This window comes from Trachymyrmex cornetzi, unplaced genomic scaffold (assembly GCF_001594075.2).
Source record: "Trachymyrmex cornetzi isolate Tcor2-1 unplaced genomic scaffold, Tcor1.1 scaffold44, whole genome shotgun sequence".
Lineage (NCBI taxonomy): Eukaryota > Metazoa > Arthropoda > Insecta > Hymenoptera > Formicidae > Trachymyrmex > Trachymyrmex cornetzi.
In genome coordinates, this window is record NW_017299179.1 from 556,126 (window position 1) to 581,406 (window position 25,281).

At 34.7% G+C, this 25,281-nt stretch overlaps 1 protein-coding gene across 1 annotated transcript in view; it reads left to right on the forward strand.

The window, feature by feature from the left end:
- LOC108764597 (collagen alpha-2(IV) chain) overlaps nt 1-25,031 on the forward strand; it is a 54,824-nt gene extending 29,793 nt beyond the window's left edge. The window contains exons 3-27 of the mRNA XM_018512903.1: nt 9,091-9,135; nt 9,584-9,805; nt 10,413-10,475; nt 14,460-14,699; nt 14,926-15,087; nt 15,401-15,527; nt 15,785-15,934; nt 16,027-16,203; nt 16,458-16,622; nt 16,759-17,108; nt 17,582-17,831; nt 18,196-18,389; nt 18,554-18,760; nt 18,887-18,992; nt 19,244-19,788; nt 19,945-20,143; nt 20,319-20,518; nt 20,591-20,690; nt 21,100-21,285; nt 21,400-21,692; nt 21,923-22,010; nt 22,105-22,275; nt 22,404-22,589; nt 23,266-23,558; nt 23,692-25,031. Of these exons, the coding sequence (XP_018368405.1) occupies nt 9,091-9,135; nt 9,584-9,805; nt 10,413-10,475; nt 14,460-14,699; nt 14,926-15,087; nt 15,401-15,527; nt 15,785-15,934; nt 16,027-16,203; nt 16,458-16,622; nt 16,759-17,108; nt 17,582-17,831; nt 18,196-18,389; nt 18,554-18,760; nt 18,887-18,992; nt 19,244-19,788; nt 19,945-20,143; nt 20,319-20,518; nt 20,591-20,690; nt 21,100-21,285; nt 21,400-21,692; nt 21,923-22,010; nt 22,105-22,275; nt 22,404-22,589; nt 23,266-23,558; nt 23,692-24,189 (5,217 nt within the window). The 3' untranslated portion in view covers nt 24,190-25,031. The remainder of the gene's footprint in view (nt 1-9,090; nt 9,136-9,583; nt 9,806-10,412; nt 10,476-14,459; nt 14,700-14,925; nt 15,088-15,400; nt 15,528-15,784; nt 15,935-16,026; nt 16,204-16,457; nt 16,623-16,758; nt 17,109-17,581; nt 17,832-18,195; nt 18,390-18,553; nt 18,761-18,886; nt 18,993-19,243; nt 19,789-19,944; nt 20,144-20,318; nt 20,519-20,590; nt 20,691-21,099; nt 21,286-21,399; nt 21,693-21,922; nt 22,011-22,104; nt 22,276-22,403; nt 22,590-23,265; nt 23,559-23,691) is intronic.
- Nucleotides 25,032-25,281: the final 250 nt, after the last annotated feature.

Here is a 25,281-nt window from a genome sequence, read left to right on the forward strand (position 1 = left end):
CTCAGCGAAAGAAAGGACTCAGGAAGATAAAATTATATCATGACGAAAATTATAACAGACGGGACCAGGCCAAAGTATATAAGAATGCCTTTTACAAACTTATGAATTTTTTAGAGAGATAGCAGTCTCTTTTCTTGGTAAAAAATTTTCGTCGTTTTGTTTAAATATCTACATAAAAATCAGATTTAAATATTTTCTATTAAAAAATAACTTCAGATTAAATAAAGGTTATAAATAACGTTAAGATTTTATTGTACTATAAAACAAAATCTCTCTCAATTCGTTTTCCTTATTTCGTAATTACTTAGAATTCAGAAATTATTTTTTGCATAACACCAACATTTTTCTGAAAAAGTATTTTATTTTAAAAAATTCTATATTTACTTATACTATTTATAGGTAAATTTAAATAATTTTAAATGGAAATTGCTATTTTCCATTGTGCTCTTTTTAGAGTTAACTTAACATAATATTAAAGGCTTGTAGTAAATTAAAATGTTCTGTCATCTTCATCGTGTATTATGTAATTGAACGATGCATTCTGAAACACGAGTTAAACGCATTTTAACGCAAGTTTATTCCATTCTCGAGAAAAGTCATTAATTTATAGCATAACGTGTATTTCTTATTGGTCAGTTTACGTAGTCAGTCTGAAATGAACAGACGCGAACTGACGTCATGATCCCTTTCAGTAGAAGCAAATAATTGAAGAAACATCGAACGAGGTTTTTTTTAAATCCAGTCTTTTTCTCGATTCGACTTTCCATCAATTCCATCATTTTACAGTTAAAATTCCTGAGTTATAATTATAACGTATTTCTTAAAATTTACTTAGTTTTATAATAAATTCTAGAGGGTGAAATTCGTATACTTTATTTAATCATAAACATATTGTTGTTTTATTAAAACTTGACAACTTTTGAATTAAATAATTCACCCGAAAGAAATACTTCAAAATTCGAATTTTTTGCAGTTTAAAAAATGCATAATCCAATTAATTCTATACCATGCGATTTTAAAAATGTATAATCCCTATAAAAAAATGATTGGAATTGAAAATTTATGTTTTCTATATACAACTGAATATTATGTACATATGAAAAAGTTCAATAAAATCAATATTTATATTTAATAATACAATTTTTATATTTTCAATGAAGATCTTGTAGAGAAAAATCTTTTTTTCATTTTATTAAAAAAATACGTATATTCTTCAGAATTTTACCAGTTTTGTTTTATCCGTTATTTTAGACTGAATTGGCGAGCATGAATTCAAAGCGTACGTATCGTCGTGCAAATTTAACCGGCCGATCAAAATTTACGATGGGGATCGGTTCCCTCGCCGATGGCTTATACGGTGTCACTCGTAAAACGACGACCGAACTGACGTCATGGTCCTTTCTGGCCGGCCAAGGGAGATGGCTCGGCTCCCCCGAGCGCTGTACACGCTCACGTTGCAGACCTCGCTCTCGAAATTACCGCAGGAGTAGTGGGAATGGCACAATTCTGCCGCTTCGGGTTAACGATTCGGCCCGGCGGCTTCCAGACGTGGGCGTTAATGATAAATTGCTGGCATCTCTCGCGCGTTTCTCGCTGCTTTGGCATTGATCCCTATCTACGTAACGATTACCCAGATATTACGTATTACGTGCATACCCACGTGCAAGCAGCGCGGCTGATCGAGCCCCGTCTCCGTCATCGTCTCGTTGTCCAGGATTGACACAAATTGATACGCTGAAGACGCGGTCAGCATCCGACTGCTCTTGAGCCGAGGTGTATTTAACTAATCTTCCATCGACGGAAGGTCTTTTCTTCTCGGGAAAAACGGTGCATCGGCGTGATCGATTATAAATGTCTTCAATGCATTCAGCCACCTTCCCTTTGACATTTTCTCTAAATGCTGAGGTGAGAGAATTGTTATAGATTACATCGGAAATCTTTTATTCCTTTCTTTTGTTGTCAGTAAAAAAAGAAGTTTTAAAATACCGTAGCTTCTCCTCCACTTTAAGATACAGTCTGTATTATACTTTTTACATAAATATAAATAAGTTAAAAAATGCTCAATTTTTAAAATTTTATTTTTATTAAGTGAAAAAAATTATCAAGTTTCGTGTTATTAAAGAAATAAAAATATGTAGAGAATAATAATGAAATAATTATTTCAGTAACAATTATGTGCTTTAAGATACAGGTCTACAGTTTTACTACTAAATTTTTTTAAATGGACTACATTTTAGATCCTTTTATCCCATATCGTGTAAAATCGACCGGAAAAAAAGGAGCGTGTGATGTAAACCCTAAGGGTTTGCTTTTCTCGTCCGGGAAAATTAAAGGGGACATTGATCCTCCGTTGTGGAGGTTGAGTGGACAGATTATTAAAACACACCGCCACAGAAAGCACCAATGATTGCGTGACCGGGCTCTATCAAGCGGACCCCGCGAGCTTTTAGAGCGGCAATTTTAGAGCGCGCGCGTCACACTTTCATTTTCACATTCTCTCCAGCGTCTAAAACCGTCCCCGAGAAATTCACTGCCCCCGAATGCCCGTTAAAACAAGCGATGCGGCACCGTTCTAATTAAAACGAACGGAGCTGATGGGGGAGGGGGGGGGGGGGGGGGGGGGCCCGGGATAGATGAAAGAGCGAAAGAGCAAAGAAAATGTTAACGGGGCGGCAAGGGGAGGAGGTCAGAGGCCGGCCATACGCCCACGTGATGAGAGAGAAGATGCGAACGCGGGACAGTGCTTGGCGCGTGTGGCCCCCGTTTTGTTTTGCTACGTCCGGAAAAGTAGGGTATCTAAGCGCCGATAAAGAAATCGCCGCCTCGACGCCGGCACTCTCCGTACCGCGCCAGTGGACCCGTGTTCTTCTTCTCGGTACCGAAGCTACCGTGTTAAACTGACGCACCGTCCCTTGACACCACGCCGGATAATGGCTGCAACAATTTACCGGCGAGAAACTCGAGCACCTTGTAGAAAATACACGACGGCACATCCCGAGTTACTAAAAATGTATTACAGTCGCGATTATTCCTGAAAATTTTATTGCAGCGAGTTAACGTAATGAATATCTACTTTATGTATTTTTACGCTGGTAATTTTTTACACAGGTATTACACAGGTGTATTTATGTATATTAATATTACGTGAAATATATGTAACAATGCCTTTTTTCATGCATTTTGCAGTACAACTCTTTGAAAAAATTGTCGATAAAAAGTTTTTTTCCGGTTTACTGTATCTTAGAAGAAAGGTTCTTCGCAAAGTGTAAAGTAGCTTGAAACTAAGTATAGCATAAAGTATTCAAGATATTTAAAAATTAAGCTTTTATAATCCCTATACGAAGCGTTCATTATCGTAATCGACGTACGTTCAAACGAGTTTGCTTTTCATGCAAACTTCATGAGAAGTATTCTTTAATTATAACCATCTTCCGCGCGCGCGCGCGCGCGTTTACAAAGTTTAAAAAATTAATAAGCGTGCATATCCCAGCTTGTTTCTTTCTTTAAAATTGCAATTTATGTTTTCTTATATTTCACTTAAAATTTTATAAAATTTGTATTAACGCCAACTTGTGAGACATTAACAATGATTTTTTATACAATACGTATCGCTATAACAATGAGATCACGAAATTGGAATGTTTTAATTGCTTGCAAAATTGAGCGAAAACATAAAGAAAAAGAAAGAAAGCATACCTCAAAAGTATACTTTTGTTCTTCCACAATTCGTTATTATCGAAATCACATTTCAAAATTAAAATACATAATTTTAATAATTTAAAACATTTAAACTTTTCTGGAAAATTTTATTTTTTTATTTGCATTGTTATAGCAAATGAACGATGTGTAGTTCCAGGAAGTAAAATTTTATATTCCAATAATTTACATTTAGATTTAAAGAGCGGAACTATCCTCTAGCAATCTTGAAAGATGATGTGTTATCGATAATCAGTCTTCCCCATTTTCGTGAATATTATGAATATTTTGCCGATGCAATTTGCACACTGATAAGGGACACCGTGCACCGATAATAACCGTAAAACGGATATACGCGTTGCAATCCTACGCGTTCGTTGCTACTCTTTGATATCACAAAATGCGGGGGTGAAACGCATTTCCGGTCTGCCATCAAGCGAGCATCGGACTGTATTACCATCATACGTCTCGCTAAATTATTTCCGCGTAAAATTTGAGACGTGCAGAATCAATTAACAGACATTCTAATTTTTACAAATTCATTCATTGAATAAATCTTCACATTAGAATTATTAATATTTCTTGTAGTATTTTAATATTAATTTTCGGTGCTTTTTAGTATATAGCATTTTTTGTTCGAATACCTTTTCTATTACTTATAATTTTTTTATTATTAAAGATATATATTTCGATTTTGAAAATAAATTTTTTTTAGAATATGTTCATTTTTTTAAAAGTTACAGACAATTGAATTAGTTAGCTATGCCAATACCCAAATGTGTTGTTCCCATAATGTGCACCAAAGGATTACTATATTAACATATATAATTATTTATAATATATCAGTAATATATTGATTGCAATATTAATGTGAAAATTATACTAAATATTTATCTTAGCTAAATTTGCAATCGAGGTTGCCTAAAATATTTATCTTCAAAATTTCTGGAACACCTTACATAGAAGGAAATAATTCACATCCAACTATCTTGAAATCTTTCTTCACATTTCCAGTTCATCGTCCAAATAAATTGTCGTGATTAATCCTCCGAGAGATCCTTTCCAATTAAAATGAAACAAAAAATCGTATATTTTACTCGACACATTTTTATAATAAGTAAAATTATGATACACAGCAGCTGTCTCCCTACTTCTCCATGACAGGCTCTAAGTTAATCTTCGTGACCTACTTCTCGGAACTTTCGCGTTCGTTAAAAAATCAGGTCCTTGTGACGAAACTGTCAGAGATCAAGCGAGACAAAAGCTGGAAGTTGAGAACTAGTAAAGGGAGGATGGGGAGGCATCACGCGCGCTGATAACGCACTTCCCATTGACAAATCGCACTGTGAACCCAGCTCTCCTGAAACCGGATGTCCGTATGATCTCATATTCAGATATCCGTTCTCTCTCTCTCTCTCTCTCTCTCTCTCTCTCTCTCTCTCTCTCTCTGCTTGTATATCCCTTCTCAAAATTTCTGCGGTATATATTCTAGCATGTGCAACGTCTATGACGTCGTATCCATTCCTTCATTTCCTTCTGGCCTCCTTTCGCATCCAGCTTTATCTCATCGGTGCTCAACAGTTTCGGTTTTTGAAATAACCAAAATAATTTCCACAATAATTTAAAATCCCCAAATTAATTAAAACTAATTTAATCCGAAAAGTCCCATCTTTATAAAATATATAAACTTTAATACATATAATGAAATTTTGTTTATAAAAACTGAGTGACCTAAATCCGACTATATTATTAATAATTTATGTAATATTTAAATTATAACTTATTTCATAAATTTATATTAAAAATATTTAAATATTATATATGTAATAAAATATAATGAAATACATTTCCCTCAATTAAAATTTTTATTTCTTTTCTGTCTCTCTCTTCTCACACTTTGTAATTTCTACTATATTAAAGTTGTATAATCTAATTTTATATAATCGAGCTTCTTTCATACATAATGTAATTTATCTACAACAAACAAAATTGCACTCAAGTTGCGCTTCTAAAATTTTGATTACGTTGGCATGGGTGACATCAATTTCATGAAAGTATGTGACAACTTCTTCTTACCAAGAGAAAATATCAGTATCTTATATCCATTGTATCCCATTTACAGATACAATGTTTGATTCGACCGTGTCATACCGGGTTTCCCCTTTCGTTCACACCAGGCAGCAGCTATCCAATCAATACCAGCCTTTAAAAGGCATCTCATATCAATTTTGTATCGAGCATGCCCATAAATGGCATCTCCCGTCCACCGCCATGCTTGTTCTACAGCGCCATGATATTGACTTATGAATATATTATCAACAATGGATTTTTTATGAAATTTTTATTAAACGTTAGAACGAGATTTTCTCCGTTCCAATCTTTTATTTGAGTTAATAGCATATTACATAACCTGTAACTCATTTTATTTTTACAAAACGAAATTTTATTTTTGCAACGTGAGAGAACATTTTCAAGGCCATCGCTTAAACACATTTTATTATTACATTACCCCGTTACATTACCGGATATATTTGTATGATACACAAAGCATTATTAGTTTTATAATGTAGATTTTTATATCGCACAACTTTTTAATTGCTAATCCTCAGTCGCTGTTATAATGTTTGTATAATCGGACACGTTTCTTACATCTTACGCAAGAGGTCAACTGATAACGACACCCGTTTTGAACACAAGTTACGCGTAGAACACAAGTTAATACGCATTTATGCGTAGACATTTATGCATGATAAGCTCAATGGCGTCTGAGTAGGGAAAAAATTTCGTACTGCGTTGTAGCTATATTTTAATTCATCTATAACTTTATTTGTTCGTATAATACAATATATCTTAATTTTTCGACCAAGTAGAATAGCATTCCGTATGTATTAATTTATTTAATTTTTAAAATAATTAGTAGTACATTTTTTAGTAACTAAATATGTGTTAATCCTTCTGTAATATGAAATTTTCACCCTTCATCCGCAGCCTGAATCTTCGAACTTCAATATTGTTTCGGACGTATATTATATACAAAAATCTGAAAAATTATTTACATATTCGTGAAAGTTTTAATAACAAATTTTTGCTGTCATGGAAGTTGAATTGTATTTTACTTATTTTTTGCAGATTTAGATTTATCTATCAAATTCAAACAATAAAAAAATCAACTGCGCCTTTAAAGTCCAACATTACTAGCAGAGGATTGATTAAAACGCAAATTTAATGATTCCTTAATTCTTTTGAAAAGTTCTAACAATTAAATTATCCAATTCCTAAAACATTCAGTATATTTACAACTAAATTTTATTGTAATGTTATATTCTTATGAATGTAATTTACAAATTTATGCTCCCTTGCATGTAACTTCACAGTACTTACTAGTAATATTGTCTCCAATTATAATGAATGTCTTATTTTGTTGTTATCCAATTTGGTACTTAAATTGGATAACTGATATATACGCATACGCTTAATAGTGATAAGCAATGTCGCCCCACGATAAGCTTCTAAAAAACAAAATAGAGAAGGATGTTGACAAAGCTTCTAAGAAATGACAAGCAAATTATGTCATTAAAACGTAATGCAGATTAAATTACAACGCATGATCGCTTATTTAAAACTCTAGTTTTTATTTAAATGTCTAAACAGTATTCACAAGTTATCACGCGCAAAAGCTATCACGCATATTTTTTTACATTAACCGAAAGCTATCATAGTAATCGAAAATGGAGTTCTCATTTTCTGTAAATTTATTCTTTCTCTTTCTGACGAGAAGAATTTAATTTCTGATAATTATTGTATTATATCTCGCATAATAAAAGCAATAATAATTTTTAAAATGAAGTCCTGTCGTTTTATTATAATACATTTTACAGTTACGCATTAAAAAATCTAATCAGTTTTTATCGATTGTTTTATTCTTTTAGTTTTATTTTAACGATTGTAAGCGAAAGTTGTTAGACGTTAAAGTTTTATAAATTTTTTTCAATCTCGCATAAAACACCCAGTTCTTCTAAGTGTGCTTTCTTTGACGAGAGCTTTCTTCTTGCGAATTCTCATCGAAAGTATCGGACATTTGTGACGAATACAACAGTACCTTTGTGAAAGGATTCGCGTAAATTCTCGACGAATGCAATAAACACGTTAAAACTCAAGAGGAACAAGTAATGACGCTGTAACCACACGCAACATTCGAGCAAGATGTTTAATGCAAATACGCCGCGTAAAAGCCGACGAAAAGCAGTAAAATCTACCTGTTTAGCGTCTACTACAAGTATATTTCTTGCGAAAATTAGCAGAAATGTACCTTACCTAGTACTTTCTTAACGGTCAAAAGGAACAAGTTTTGCTTTCTTAATTAAGTTTTCCAGAGAACGTTCATTATTAAATTGAAAATTTATTTTACTTATTTATTTTTATATGTTTTTTTATACTCCCATGCCTTGTTTTCTGATGATATACATTCTCTTCAATTACCACGCATATCCAGTTACATCTAATTTATTACATTTCGAATCTATTTATTACATTTCGAAAAGAAGAAATAATATAGCACAAGAAATAAAAATTCCAAAATTAGCAATAAGCAACATTTGCAAATTTTTATCTGACGTTAAAGTTCCGTAAATGTATATTCCGTAAACATATATTTCTCTGATGGGGACCGTGAATGTTTGTGTTGGATGTTGGACGAGATGAGATGAGAAATGTACGCCGGGTTGTGTAAACGATGAAGAGAAAATACCTTGACGCATCGTTAATTAGGCGAGAACGTGCCCAGATGTAGTTGCACAGCCGCCCTTTAACCAGCTCGAAGTGAAGCGCGGTGGATGTCATCAACGAGATGCATTTACGCTCTTCTGCATACGCACGCACTTACATACGTATTTTGCATACGCACTTTCCAGGTTCTCCGACACCCGAATGAGAATGTCGCGCTCTTCGAATTACAACGGCGTCGTCGCGACGACATGATTCGGACGACCTCCTTCCGAATCAAGGATACGACGCAGTCATATCTGCAATTGCAACAATGTTACGAGATGTACTTGAGTGCGGCGATGGTCAAGTTAATCATAATTGAGAGCGCGGAGATAATAGAGATCAATCGTAAAAGCGTTCGGTGATTAGTCTGATATTTTCAGTTTCGAAGTATTATTAGATTCTCTGAAATACAAGCCTAAATTAATATAAAATAATAATATGATAAATCGGATTATTTTATTAAATGATAACGGTCGAATTAATTAGCTTTATATTTTAATATGAAACAATTATTAATTAACGTTGATATGATTTCAAGCACGATACTAGCAATATATTTATATCTACATTAATAATAATTGAAAATCGTAAAAAAATCAGACATTATTTTCTATTTCTTCTGTTTAGGGCGACGATGGTATACAAGGATTTATGGGAGCCGCAGGACTTTCCGTACGTATATTAGCTCATGCTCTACCATCTTTCGAAGTAAATCAAAGTCTGCAAAATTAGAGTATATGTGTGTGTGTTCCAACATTTATTTTAATAATTACATATTGTATAATATGCATTAAATTTTGTTGTCTCTATATTAGTATCTATATTATCCCACACACAGAGTAAATCTTAAGCAATATAAAATAAATTCTAATCATTTTTTTTAAACAAACAGTATGAATATGTAAATAAAATCTTAATTAAAAAATTCTCTTTACTCTATACTTTTTTTGGTTTCTTTCTGTATTATAAGAAAGAAAAGATTGAAGTCATGAACTTCTTGCATTTCTGAATTAAATTTAGTGAATTTTCAAGCTGAATTTAGTCTAATGTTTTACGTTTCTTTCTTATACCTTTAAATGTAAAAGAATCATTCAGAGGGACTGTAGTAAGCATTCCTTAGGGTAATCCTGGTGTATCCGGTGTGATGGGTCCAGATGGACTGGACGGATGCAACGGAACCGATGGTCGTGCTGGTGCACCCGGTATACCCGGAGTTTTCGGGCCTCGTGGTGTACCAGGTCCCTCGGGCGATTATGGTTTCCCGGGAGAGCCGGGTGATGGAGGTATAAATTCGGTCGGTGCCAAAGGAATTCGCGGTAATCCCGGTATCGATGGTTTGGAGGTAAGAATTCACATTTAACGTGAAATATGTGCCACATTTAATGTGAAGTATATTATTTAATAACTCGAACGTTTAAAATCATATTTTAATAACGATGTTTACGCTATCAAAATAATTCAGTATCTAAATATTTATATTATTCATTTTCATGCAACATCAATTTACCGATAAAAATTCAGTGCAATAATACAATAAATTAAATTAACAATTATATCATAATATTATATTATTAATATTTATGTGTGATGCAATTATTCTTTTTCATTCTCCGTAATTGAATCTTAAATCAGTAGTAGTGCATATTGTACACTAATTATTTAAATTTATAAACTTTTCTATATATACAAGTATATATATCTACACACATATATAATTGATTTATAAATATATTTATAAATATATTTTAACATTTAATCTACATTTATATCGATAATTTCTTGTAATTGAAATTGATCTCGTCATGAGTTTATTATATCAGTACATAATATATACTAGAAAGAATTACCATATAATAAATACACTATTTCTAAAATTATCGCGGATTAATTCCGCCGTAACTGCACTCGTAGCAATCATTAGTCGTTCTAAGATATGATTGCGTTTCCAGGGTTATCGAGGACAGCAGGGGCTCACCGGCGAGATGGGTTATCCAGGAGACACAGGCGACTTTGTAAGTAATAACAGAAGCACGCTTGTTTATCCCACGGTTGTTTAAGGTACCGTAACACCGGTCGATCGGTGCTGACTCTCGAGGGCCGGTGAACTCTCGCGCGAGAGTTTAGATAGATCCCTGAAGAACGGATATGAAGGAGGAAAACGAGAAGGAAGAGACAAGCTCGACAGTCCGACTCTCGGGACGGCTTTCGTTCCTTTTTGCGAAACGCCACCTGCTCACATGAAATATCATTTGCTGGTCCAAAATATTCCCCAGCAATATGTAACGGGGTACCGAGTAAAGAGGAAGAAAAGAAGCGGAAAGAATCCGAAAGAATTCTGCGCGAGTCGCGATTTCCGTCGCGCGATAAGCACCGCTCCAAGGAATCCTCTTACACGCCGTCGAGTTAAAAGTCACCTCTGAACACGAACGCGAATGCACATTCGGGCTTAAGTAAAAATGCGCAATACTGGTCGAAATAAATGTTCACGCTCTAAAAGAGGAATAATTTTCGTGTGTCTCGAATTCGTATGTTACAGAATGATTAGAAAATTTTTTTTCAAGAATAGTTAGAAAAAATCGAACACCGTAAGAATAAAAAAGTATTAATTTTAATTGTCACACATATGCTAATAAATTTCTTTATATTATCTTTCTTTATTTTAAACGTTTACATAGAAAGAATGATTTTGCTGAAGTATCTGAAAATTTAGTTAAAGCATAAGTTATGACACAACAAAATTATTTTCAGATCGGTATAAATTTTATACTTCAGCAAAACCGTTCTTTCATTGCAGAAATAATCGGAGATACTAGAATAGAAATACAAGAATTTAAAATTCTTGAATATGAAAGGAAAGATTAGTATGAAAAAGTAACTTATAAATTAGAAAGAGAATTAATTAAATTAAAAATAGAAAGACATATTCGTTAAAAAGAAGGAAATGGATGGTAGATTTGCAATCTAGAAAGAATAGGGCACCGTTTCTCTTAAATTACAGCTGTGCGATACGAAAAGCGCGATATGGTAATGTAACGTATGCCGCAAGTATTTCGGTTCGTATAAACCAGACGACGGAACTTTACGAGATTCTTAAAGCGTATAGAGCTAGATGCGATGGCCACTCGAAAGTTATCTGCACCACTTGTATCCGTAGTATTCCAAGTTACGCCCGTAGGGTTGAATTACGTGCGCAATGTTACACGTATCCCCCGAGGCACAAGGAAAGCCTTTTTGCTCAAAAAGAAAAGGTTTAACGTTTTCAGCACGTGTACTTACTAGTGATACAGCCGCTTATCAGCTACTTTCGTGTAGGAAGCGAAGCTTTCTTCTTGCTTCCAATTTAATTGACACAGCTAATTATCGAACGAAGCGATAGAGACTCTTCTCTCGGAAGATTCACAGCTCCGGTAATGAAAGATCACAGAGAAAAGAGCTTTTTTCAATGTATGACAAATCAATCAAATTCAGGAAAAATTATTGTTAATTCTTAACGATTCTTTCATCTTAGAGAAAATTATTTAACATGTAACGTGCGGATTTCGTGTTTCGTTTTTTCACCGAAAACTTATTTTTCTTCTTCACCTTTTGATGTTATTCGGATGGCATATCCGACTGTTTCTTTTACTTTATATCTTATAACTTTAACTTTTTTATTAATAAAGATACATTTGGTTTTTACCATTATATTTCTTAATCTGATATTTAAAAAAAAATTGATTATAATATGCTCATTTATATGCAATACTTTTACTTAACATTCAGTATGTTATATATGTGACAAAATTTATAGTGTGACATTAAAAGATTAATATTTTTATACCGAGGCATGCATTGCAGAAAAGAAGCTATCTTTTTCTCATCATTTTATGTATCAATCCTTTCGTTTTAAAGGAAATTTTTATTTATTAAGAAAATTATTTTCATCATTTAATATCAAAAGAGGCGGTAGTGTCTCGCGCCAAGTGAATACATATATCTAACTATAATATAAACTTTGTATTGTAATATAAATTTTGTGTTGTATCAATTTTGTATGTATACATTATTTTTCGTGAACAATTTATCTTTCTTCTTAAAATTTTTCACCGAGTCGCGTACTGCAGAAAAAAGTTATTTCTTCGTCGGGATTTTCTAGAAATAACTTCAACTGTGTCGGCTTGAAAGTAGTGCCAAGTAAATACGCGAAGAGAATAAAGAAAAGAAAGTATTAAAATGTGCGAGGACTTCGTACTTAATCGCTAAATACGAAACGTTGAAATCCGAAGCGTTGCGTCCGTTGTCAGCTGCTATCTGCTGACACGACTGTCGCTGATAGCACAAGAGTCCGTCTCTTCGCACGAGATGACGAAGGGAAGATTTTACCCGGCGAACAACGGCTTCCGAGAAACTTGACTTCTCCTTCTTGAAACTTGACTTCTCTCTCTCCCTTGGCAAAAGTCGGCTACACCTTTCGCGCCATTAAGGAAGACACAATCGGCTACCGAAAACCGGTTCTTTCATTGTCAATGCGTTAATCGTACACGCTGCACAATTGCATGGATAATTTTTTTATGGTGATGGCACGAACTTCGAGTCGGCACCTTTTCTCTCGTACAAACGGAGGGCGGATCGACAGTTAATTCGACAAACTGCGATAACGAATTTCCGTCGTTTCTTAAGAAAGAGATTGAATGGTTCACCGTTCACCCAAAGATTGAATGATTCATCATTCGTCCGAAGATTAAATGGTTCATCATTCATTCACGTTCGTTAATTTTGACGTATCGATATAATTCTAATTATATCTTAACATATATTATTCTCTATTTATTATATATTTTCCACTTGTAATTTAATAAGAGCTTGTCACATAATGAGATAAATTTTCCAGTGTCGTATTATCATTAATTATAAAAGTAAATTTTATATAATTGCATCTGCTATTTAAAATGCTCCTATTAATTACATATAATCACGGAGTCAAGGATCAATAATTTAAAAATATCATAGAATAAAATTTAAATCAGTATAAATTACGTAGGTATATTAATTTATAAAAAATTATTTAGAATTTCTTTATAGCAATCGAGAGGGCCTGATCTAAAGTAATTTATCATAGCGTGGCAACATTTTAATCTTATTAGAAGCAATAGTAATAATTGAAATATTCCCGTAGATCTAATCAACTGTATTAATAAAAGCAACATATTATGCTTTGCATCGTTTGAAGTAGTCTTGTAAAGTCCGCGTGTCTGTAGTAGCTCCATTTTGCTCGGAGTAAAAATAAACAGGGATGGACCAGGACGTGCACTTAAATTAGCATTATAATGGACTCATAATACATGCACTTACGCTCTGCCACGCTAGATGTAACTTCAGCGTAATGCGTATGTAATATATAGGCAGAACCGACAGAACTACATCAAAGTATACCGGGTGTCTCGAGGGTATCGCGCACGATCGCACGGTTACAAGTCTCTTGACGAGTTTTGGCTTGATTAGTTAAACGAGAAACTGGTAGTTTCAGTGTATTTCAGCGTACGCTGATTCAGGAGTGAAGGAAGACCTGATACTTAACTCTGATCTGTTCCGATCTATTTAACTCAAAATGTAATTTATTTTTCTTACCAAAATTTTATTTAATTCTTTTCTCTGGTATTTGATGACTTTGTCTGTTAATGTAAGATCTTTTTTTGTGAAATTTTTTATTTTTTATGTTTTATAGTTTTTTTAATTATATTGACCCAAGCAATATGATCGTATAATAAGTTTGAACAAACTAGTAGAGTTAAATGTATACTTGAACATATTCTTTAATAAATAAAGATATTAAAATATATTTTACGATTTTTTTTTAAGAATAATAATGTTAAGATATAGCTTTTGCAAAGCAATGTTAATAATATTTATCAAAAATTAATTCATAAGATAAACACAGATTACGTATTAATGAAGCGAATTAACAAGTTACATTAATTAAGTACGATAAAGTGGAAAAGATATTTGTATTCTCTTAGGGTTTACCAGGTTCACCTGGCTTGCCAGGTATGCAAGGTGAACGCGGTGACACAGTGTACGGTGTGAAAGGTCAACTTGGCGAACAAGGAGACAGGGGAGAGTCTGGATCACCAGGTAAAGATGAGTACAAGAAGACGGAACATTCGTTGCCTGTGAAAGGACCGCAGGGTGCAAAAGGCATGAAGGGTTTCTATGGTGATCGAGGTCGCAAGGGAGAATTTGGCGCCAAAGGTCCACAGGTAATTGCTGTATTAAATGTGATCATAAAATTGTTAATATACATTCGGAATAATATAAATAATATAACTGCACTCTCTATGAAAGGTTACAAATATAAAAAATATATTATTAATAAGAAATCAAAAACTGTGCTCGTGACATAAATAATACGATTGTTTTTTTTTTGCGTATTAAAATATTTTAATTAAATATTGTGACAGTAAATAGAATGCAATTCTTATTTAGGGTCGACCAGGATTCTTGGGTATCAAAGGTATAAAAGGTGAACAAGGTGATGATGGACCAAGAGGTAAACAGGGTGTCGGGGGTCCGCCAGGTCCGGCTGGTGAAAAGGGAGAGAAGGGAGCTCCAGGATTTGCTGGAATGCCTGGTCCGGATGGAGATGATGTAAATAAAATATTTGACTTTATATATAAAAATAATTTCTGACACATAAAATTGTTAGTTTTTCTTTTTTTTGTTAAGTTTCAAATTTTAAATTTAAAAAATTTGTAAAATTTACATAAAAAAGATTTTTTATATCAGCTGTATGTGCATATGACGATTTAGTTCTTAATTGTTATTACTTAAAATTATCAATGTGCATTGTAATATTTTTAGTAACATCAAATTGATTAATAAATATTTAAAGAGTTGTGTATGGTAGTATTAGATATATGAAATTAGATATATTGCATTATTTAATAATTATTAAATAAAGGGAGAACCAGGGGAAGAAGGAAATCGTGGTCCACCTGGTAGACAAGGAGCTGAAGGAGAACCTGGACAATACATTCCAGAACTTGATGAGATAATCGCTGGAAATATCGGGATCCAAGGAGATCTTGGTCAGTGGACATTCAATATTCTCTTTTCTAAAGATATTAATATATTATATTATTACACAAATAAATATTTAATATTTATTCGTGTCAATTATATTAATAGATATAATTATTTTATATCTTTTTTTTTTTTAAGCGAAAAATGATATTACATATAATACTTCCAACAAAAATTGCTGAAGATTAATACCTACTCATTTTCATCTAGGAAAAACTTTTTGCAAATCAATTTTGTAACTCAAAGTTTTTGTTTCTTTCAGGTCCCCCAGGCGAATCAGGCGAAACAGGAACACCGGGTTTGCCAGGAAAGGTCGGCTTCATAGGACCGCCAGGACCACCAGGACTTCCAGGTAACCCTGGTTTCGCAGGAGCGAAAGGCTCGTCTATAAAAGGAGAACAAGGAGATGATGGTAATTTGTTTTCTATATTTATTGTTTTATATCAATAATCGTTTTATAGCAAATGTCATGAATAATAATTGGCTATTTATAAATTATTCCAGGCTTACCAGGACCTGTGGGACCTCAAGGATCTTCCGGATTACCCGGCTTACCCGGAATTATGGGTGCCAAAGGATTTCCGGGAGTAACGATAACTGGACCGCCGGGACCAGATGGCAATCCAGGTCTTCCAGGATTATCAGGCCCGCCTGGCGATCGCGGTGATCCTGGTCCTCCAGGTAAACTTAAAATTTATATTAGTCAAAAAAATACTAAAAATATTTATATACATATATATAATATATAAAGTTACATATAATATAATGTTTATGTATTATATATAAAGAACATTATTTAAAATTTAAAAAAATGAATAAAATTGTAAGACCAAAATGTATTTTATATATTTTTTATTATTAATTCTCTTAGTATCAATTTAATAATTTTACTCATAAATAGTTTTTAATCATAAATAATTACAATTGTTAAACAGGAGAAAAAGGTTTTCCTGGAAAAGGAATAAGAATTCGTGGCCCACCTGGAGAACGTGGTCTACCTGGAACACCTGGTATTTCTGGTCCTGACGGCTGGCCTGGCTTTACCGGCCCTAAGGGTGCCAAAGGTATTCGAGGAGATGACTGTGGCGTATGTGCCCCAGGTAAAAATTAACTGTAATTTATAAAGAATACTTATATGAAAGAATACTTATATAAAAGAGACATTTGAAAGAAAAATCAAGATAATAATTTATTACTAAGATGATAATTACTTATTTTATTTTAATTATTGTACAGGTTTGCCTGGTGAGAAAGGACAACGTGGTGAATCTGGTTTGGATGGATATCCTGGAACTACGGGATTTTCTGGACTACCCGGTCCTCGAGGATTGAAGGGAGTACTAGGAAAGCGAGGTCTGCCAGGACCAGCGGGGCTTGAGGGTGATAGTGGAAGACCCGGTATTGCGGGAGTTCAAGGACCCAAAGGAGAACAAGGAAAGATATTCTTCCCACCAGGTGAGATTATTGTAAGTCCACCGGGTGACTTCGGTGAGAAAGGCTTACCTGGCCCCGAAGGAATCAGAGGTCTACGAGGACAACCAGGACCTATTGGCGACACTGGTGTACCGGGACCTAAAGGAGATAAGGTATATTTTTTCTTTTACTTTTATAAACATAATTATTTCTCCGCGAAAAAAAAAAAGATTTGTCAAATATTTTGTAAAATATGATTTAATTAACCCTTACCCTATTAGTACAATTTGGTGCCCCATCCATACTAACGGGGGCACTAGAATCCGTCTTTTACATCTCAGAATGATTCAAAAAATCTAAAAATTCACCAACATACTTTCAGCTTTCTAGAATAAATATTGGCACTTCATTTTAAAAAATAATAAAACGCGTAATATAATTTATAATTACTGAAAGACTCAAAGAAACCTGCACGAGCAGGAATCGCTCGGTGACTAGTGACTCTCCTTAGTAGGGTAAGGGTTAATAATTTAATTTTTAATATAAAATTCAGTTATTCAGTTTAGTATCAAATTTTTCAATCGCACAGGTTATTAATTATTATTTTCTCATTTATTCTAATTTGACAATATTTTTTATTATATAGGGTGAACATGGTTTTCCTGGATTATCGGGAAAAGACGGTTTGCCAGGATGGGATGGTATTCCTGGCGAAAAGGGTGAAGATGCTTCGATACCAATCGAATTCTTACGCGGAGATCCAGGATATCCGGGAGAAGAAGGAATCAAAGGAATACAAGGAGATAAGGGTAATAAAGGAGAACCTGGTGTGTCTGCAGAATATATCGCAGATAGTCAAGGTGACAAGGGCTACAAAGGTGCTAGAGGAGCTCCTGGTATGTTAAATTTAAAGATTTCTTAAGATATATATTAAAGAAAAATCTTTGAAAATTATATTTCTTTGAAATATAATATATATATAACATAAATATTAATAAACCCTCTAACAAAAAGTTAAAATAAATGTAAAATAATATTATTTATAATTGGTCACTAATCGTTAAAAAAATTTTCTTCTAAAAATCGCATAAATTATATAATTATACAGACTAATTTATATTTATTTTTATTTATACAATTATATAATTATATTTATAATATATATAAGTATATTATAATTTGTATAAAATTTGACATTTTTTAATTACAAAGGAATTGAATATTTAAAAATGAGACGAATTAGTTTCTGTATTCTCGTAGGCGAGAATGGTTTCAAAGGTTTCGAAGGACGTCCTGGCGATGAAGGTCTACTAGGATTGCCTGGTGAGCCAGGTTCTCCAGGAATTTCGCTTCAAGGTTCTGTAGGTTTGAAAGGATACCCCGGAATGCCAGGAGACCAGGGACTTCGGGGCACGCCAGGCTCACCTGGATTACAGGGGCCAGTAGGTTTTCCGGTAAGTAAATTGAACTGGATAATTTTCATTTTGACAGTTTAATATATAAATATACATACGTCAATAAAAAAATAAATATACATACGTCAATAAAAAAATAATTTTATTCATTGTTATTAAATTCTACGTTTAAGAGAAATAATGAATGCAATTGCTTATTATAGGGTCGCATCAGCAATAAAGGTGAACGAGGAGAACCAGGATCAAATTTAACATATGGTGAAATTGGGGAACGCGGGTGGTACGGTCCAAAAGGTGATTTTGGTGATGCTGGTCCACAAGGATTACGCGGTCGATTGGGAGAAGATGGTGTGAAGGGTATCAAGGGTGCTAAAGGAGCACCTGGTTACGAAGGATTGTCTGGACTTGAAGTAAGTACATGCTTATTCATTTTTATGAAAATTGTTTCAAAGATTAATTAACTCTATGAAATTGGTTATCTTTTATAAAATATCTACGGATGATATACATTAAAGTAATCAATTTGATGGATTTAGGGAGCCAAAGGTCAACATGGAGATAGTATACAAGGTGACCGTGGATTCCCGGGCCAACCTGGAATGCCCGGAATGTCCGGAAGAATCGGAGACGTCGGTATCCGTGGTAAGTATTATATCAAAAATTTAAAACCTAAAGTAAATTATTCTATAAGGTGAATTATATTAAATAAAATTAAATGATAAATCAAAGAAAATCAAATTTTATCTCTTAAATCGATTCACTTTGCTGCACTAGAAATTTATCATTCTATGTCTATAGAATGATTTGGATAAACTAACTTCGCGTCATAGTATTAGTTCACAGTTTAATCTTTGTATTGAAAATAAAAAAACATAATGCAAATTTATTTTCAGGCCCTGATGGTCCTTCTGGTTTTGATGGAATGAAAGGCCTGAAAGGAGAAATTGGTTTTATCGGACGACGTGGTGACGATGGCGATATGGGACCTCAAGGATATCAAGGGATGCATGGTGCACAAGGTCTACCGGGTGCTCCAGGAGAAAAGGGTGATGTCAGTGAGAGTGGCGATCCGGGACCACGCGGTTGGCCTGGATCCGAGGGTATAGACGGAGCACCCGGTTCTAAAGGACAGGTGGGAGACGCCGGAGTTCCTGGTTTCCCAGGAGTGCCAGGCTCGCCTGGATTCAAAGGTATCACTGGTGATACTGGTCTCGAAGGATTACCGGGAATCTCTGGCGAAAACTCCTTCAGCGGTCCTCAAGGTGACGCGGGTGAACATGGTTTTATGGGAGAACTTGGACCGCCCGGTCTGGCTGGATTTGACGGGCGACCGGGTTTACCGGGAGAACCGGGATTAGCCACTGACGGTTTCAATGGTCTGCAAGGACAGAAAGGTGAACCTGGATTCGACGGATACAATGGTAGGGAGGGACCAAAGGTAAGTCCATTTTCTTTTTACGAAGAAACTGTTTTCTCAAAACAAAATACTTTTAAGATACAAAAGGCAAGATATTATTTTTACTCTGCCATGTATATGGTAAAAAAGTTTGCATATTATATTCAAATTAACATATAATATAATTTATCTTTATAGGGAGAAATTGGTGATATGGGTCCTGATGGATTAAAAGGCGAACAAGGTGAGCAAGGCTTCCCAGGAAGACCAGGCACGCACGGAATACCCGGAAGATATGGTGCAAAAGGTGAAAGAGGCCTGGTTGGACCACCTGGATTCGATGGTTTGAAAGGAAAATCAGGTCTCGATGGTGATCCGGGTATAATGGGTAGACCAGGTAAATATGATAATCAGCATTCATTTATCTTTATCAATTTAATTATATATTTTGATACTTTTATATTTTATAATCAGCACTTATTTTTTTTAGTTTATATTTAATATTTATAATCAAAAAAGATAAAATGTTGTATCATTATTTGATTAACGAATTACAATACGTTTTGCGTCAGGAATGCCGGGTGAACCAGGTGTGAGAGGATTCCCAGGTCTTATGGGTGCTCCTGGACCGAAAGGTCATGTAGGTGAACCTGGTTTACCATCTTACGCGTTCGCAGAGAAGGGTGATTTTGGTAATCGCGGTCACGATGGTTTCTCTGGTGTGAAAGGACAACCAGGCGAACCAGGATATATTGGCGTACCTGGTCGTAAGGTAAATGAACAATCTAAGTTGGACATTCCAATTCTTCAACTTCGGGAGAAATTATTTATTTGTCCATTATAGGGTCAAATTGGAGACAGAGGATATTCAGGTCCTGACGGTTTGCCAGGATTACCTGGTTTCCCTGGTCTGCCAGGTGATCAAGGACTTCGCGGAGTTCCAGGTATATATACAATATACTATAATCAATATGAGTAATGTTTAATTTTAACCTACTCCCTTTTACTCTTGTATGAATTTATTGAAATTGTATTGTATACAATATAATTCTTTAATTTTTGTTAATACATAGAGTTTTCAGTTTCTCTCTATTCAATATGTTAAAAATAATTATTCTACTCTCTCTTTGTTTCATAAAATTTTGTCAAAATTAATAGTTAGAATATATAATGAATCTTTTTAAGTTCGTAAGTTAAGAAAATTAATGCCATTCTGATATAGTTTTGTTTTATTATAGTTTCTATAATATATCTTCACATTCTAATTTTGCTAATAAAAATCTACAAACATCTTTCTTATTTCAAACTTGATATTTCATCTCATTTAATATCATTTTCTTATGTTTACCATAGGATTACCCGGTGAATTCGCTGAACCAGGTGAACCTGGCCGCGCTGGTCTCGATGGTATGCCCGGTATTCCAGGACGTGCAGGACAAAAAGGAGCTCCTGGTGAATATGGTCCGAACGGACCTAAGGGAATCTCTGGTGACATAGGTCACAGTCTTCGTGGTCCTAAAGGAATGGTCGGAGAACCAGGTAACAATCATTATCGCATTTTCGACTTCTCTTCAAAGTTAATTAGGTAATAACAGAGCAAAATTAAAAAAATATTAACATTAATTAATATTTATTACTTTACATTTTGATCAGGTCTGCGAGGATTCGTCGGCTTCCCGGGTGCACCAGGTTTAGAAGGATTTCAAGGCTTCCCTGGAGTACCGGGACCGAAAGGTCTCCGTGGAGAACCGGGAATATCTGCAGATAGCGCTAAAGGACAACCTGGAGAACCTGGATGGCGTGGATTAGATGGTCGAACTGGACCGAAGGGAATGAGAGGTGACTCTGGTCTACCTGGTATTGATGGTTTGCCAGGACAGAAAGGAGAAAGAGGAGAAACCGGTGAAACTGGCCTTCCTGGGCTGCTTGGTCCTGAAGGACCAAAGGTAAGTTTTGAATCATATTTTTCACAATTTAGATATTACAGCTATCGATTTACTTGTTAGTTTTTTCCGTTTTTATTTTTAATAACAAAAATATTCTTATACAGATTTCTTTTAAATTTATTTATTTTAATTATTTTTTTTTATTTGTCCAAATATAACAATATTTTAAATAATTGAATAAAATCGAGGAACAAAACGTATGAGTTATTTTAAATATATGCTTATGAAAGGGACCGAAAGGAGAATTTGGCATAAATCCTTTCCCGCCGTTCCCGAGACGAGGATTCCCCGGTGATATAGGAGTACCCGGATTACCAGGTGTTATATATATTTCATTTTATAGAAAACTAGTAGTATATGCATATTTTTATTGAATAATGGAAGTATAATACCGCGTGTAATAAATATACAGGTTTCCCTGGACTACAGGGAATGATAGGTGAGCCTGGCAAAGACGGTCTGCCGGGTCGACAGGGTGAGACAGGAATGATTGGAATTCCTGGATTGCAAGGACCGGATGGTAAAGATGGACCTCCTGGATATCAAGGGCCTCCCGGACCTACGGGACGACAAGGACAACAAGGTATAATATATATTTCGTATTAAATATTAACATGATAATTTAATTCTCAAATTGAAGTAATATGTTAGTGTAACAATTTGCATTGTTTTAACTGTCGATTAAATAAGGAAACAATTATTTTTTCGCAGGTTTCCCCGGTGCACCTGGATTACCTGCGCCAAATGGAATTGGTCCAAGAGATAGAGGATTCTACTTTGCTCGTCACTCGCAATCCGAAATGATACCGGTCTGTCCAAGAAATACCGTAAAGATCTGGGAAGGATTTTCGTTATTGCACATCATGGGTAATGGACGAGCTTACGCGCAGGATCTTGGTAAACAATATATTTTTTATATGAACATTGTTTTTACAGAATATAATAAAATTTTAATCCGACTAACTACTAAGTTGTCAAAAAAGTTCTGAATCAACCATTAATTTTTACGTACAAATTTATTCAAAAACAACATTTTTTTCCTCATAATAAAGACTATCACATTCAATAATCATCATTCTGCTAATTGTCGAATTTGCTCCTGGTATTATTCGAGATACGAAGAACTCATGATAAGCTACCTCAACTTACTCAATAGTTTCGAATCCTCGCAAGAAATATTTCATTGAGCGAAACACCATATAATCAAATAATGCAAGATCAAAATCGTATACGGATATAATCGCAGTAGAATCTTAGTTTCATTTAAATTAATGGTATCAAATTCGACAACTAGCAGATTAATGGCGAATGATTTTTTAACATAATGCTTTATCTTGAAGAATAATTGTTTTTGAATAAATTTGTATATAAAAAGATGATTTATAGAACTTTCTAGTATTAGAAAGTTTTAAACAATGACAATCTAGTATTAGAAAAAAACTTAATGCAAGAAAAAAAATTTTTTAACAATTATTAAAACTTTTGACATTACAAGAACGTACATGATTTAAAAGTAATCTTTAATAAGAGTATAATGCAATTGATAAATCATGAAGTATAATACAATTCACAGGCGCTGCTGGTAGTTGCGTCAGGAAGTTCTCCACTATGCCTTTCCTGTTCTGTAATCTAAACAACGTGTGCGATTATGCCAATCGTAATGACTACAGTTACTGGCTTAGTACAACCGAGCCTATGCCGATGATGATGACACCAATACCGGCTCCAGAAGTTGGTAGATATATATCGAGATGTTCAGTGTGCGAAGCACCGACTAGGGTAATAGCCGTTCACAGTCAATCCATGACAATACCTGAGTGCCCGGGTGGCTGGGAAGAAATCTGGGTTGGATACAGTTTCCTCATGGTAAGATCGATTGTGTTACATTAATTTCAATATAGATAAGAATAAATGTAAAAAATATATAATAGTTAAGTGAATATTGAAGGTATTATCAATTAGTTTTATGTAATAATTTTATATAATTATAAAATTACAGCACAGAGATGCAGGTGCGGATGGTGGTGGTCAATCTCTAGTCTCGCCCGGATCCTGCTTAGAGGAATTCCGCGTCAGACCGTTCATTGAATGTCGTGGCCTTGGTAGTTGTAATTATTTCGCTACGGCGACATCGTACTGGCTAGCGACCATTCATGACGACGAAATGTTCCGTAAACCGCTGCAACAGACGCTCAAAGCCGATCATACGTCCCGAGTGAGTCGCTGCACAGTGTGCCTCCGCCGAAGGGTCACCGAGGTTTTAAAGCCTTTCACGTCCAACAACGAACGAGCCCCCAATAATTGGGGCGTTGCTCCACCAGCACCACCACCTCGTAATCTACCGCCTGACTACGAGTCCTCCAGAATACCGCCTAATCCGTGGGCTACCCATACTCGAGGAAGATATTCGAACAGACGCGTACCCCATCACCAACGCAGGAGGGGTCGCGTACGCGGCAGGCACTGGGAATCGGCAGAGTCTTTAAACAACGTGTAGGCGAAGCATAAATCGCGCATATATTCAGCGGCATCAGTGACGTGCAAAGGGCGTAACAAGCCTATGTATATAAAAAAGCAAGAAAAACTATTTTATTCTATTAGTTAAGTTATATCGGCTGGATGCCTTAGTTCGTAGACCTTGCATTGAGTAGAAAACGCGGACGAACGTTCAAGAATTACATAAAGACTCGAGATTATGTAAACAACATGCAGATAGTTCAGGTCTATTTAAGCTGTTTGGAAAAGAAATTGTATGAATAAACCCCCCGGCCCCCCCCCCTTTTTAAGTCACAGACCATTGAAATTGAAGTATTGGATATGAAACGCAACTTTGATAAATTTCTCGATTTATCATTTCTCCCTCGGAAGTCTCAACATGAAAGAAGAGTTGCTTGTCAAAGTGGCTGCTGTTGAATCAAGACCTGGATTGCTGCTTATCTGAAAATCCTCATTCAGGACCCTTCTATCGCTCTTGGGAACTCATCGCTATATTCATTCCCACCCTGTGCAGGTCTACGACCCATTCTCCCGGCCATCTCGTCTCTTCCTGCGCGCACGATAAAAAGCGCCGCCGGCTGCCGTAAAGCCATATAACTGCCTTATGCCAAATAGAAAAAGAATCTGTCGCGTCCGGCTATCGCGAAACTGCCAATAACGTTGCGTTTGCCGATGCGATTTACGGGAATCACACTACGATAATTAAATTAACATTATGTATATTGTATTGCTATCGTAACTATTATCTATGTATTTCGCATTGAATAAAGATCCTTTTGTATAAGCTAATTGACGTTTTTCCGGTTATCTTTCTTCCATTTATCTCGAATTATAAATTTCATATAACGCAAGAGAATAAATAATAATAAATTAAAAAACGCTGTTAATAGTTAATTGATTAATTAATTAGGTTAAACTTTTCTGCTTGAAAAGAACAGCAAAAAAATTGAGTTTGATTGTTTCATCTACAGTATTTTACATTTTACAATTTCCCGCCACCATTTACAAAATAAAACGCAAAAGGAAGTTGTTTGGAAAATATAAAACATTGTTTCTTTAAATAAATTTCAATTTAAACAAAATTATAGTCGTG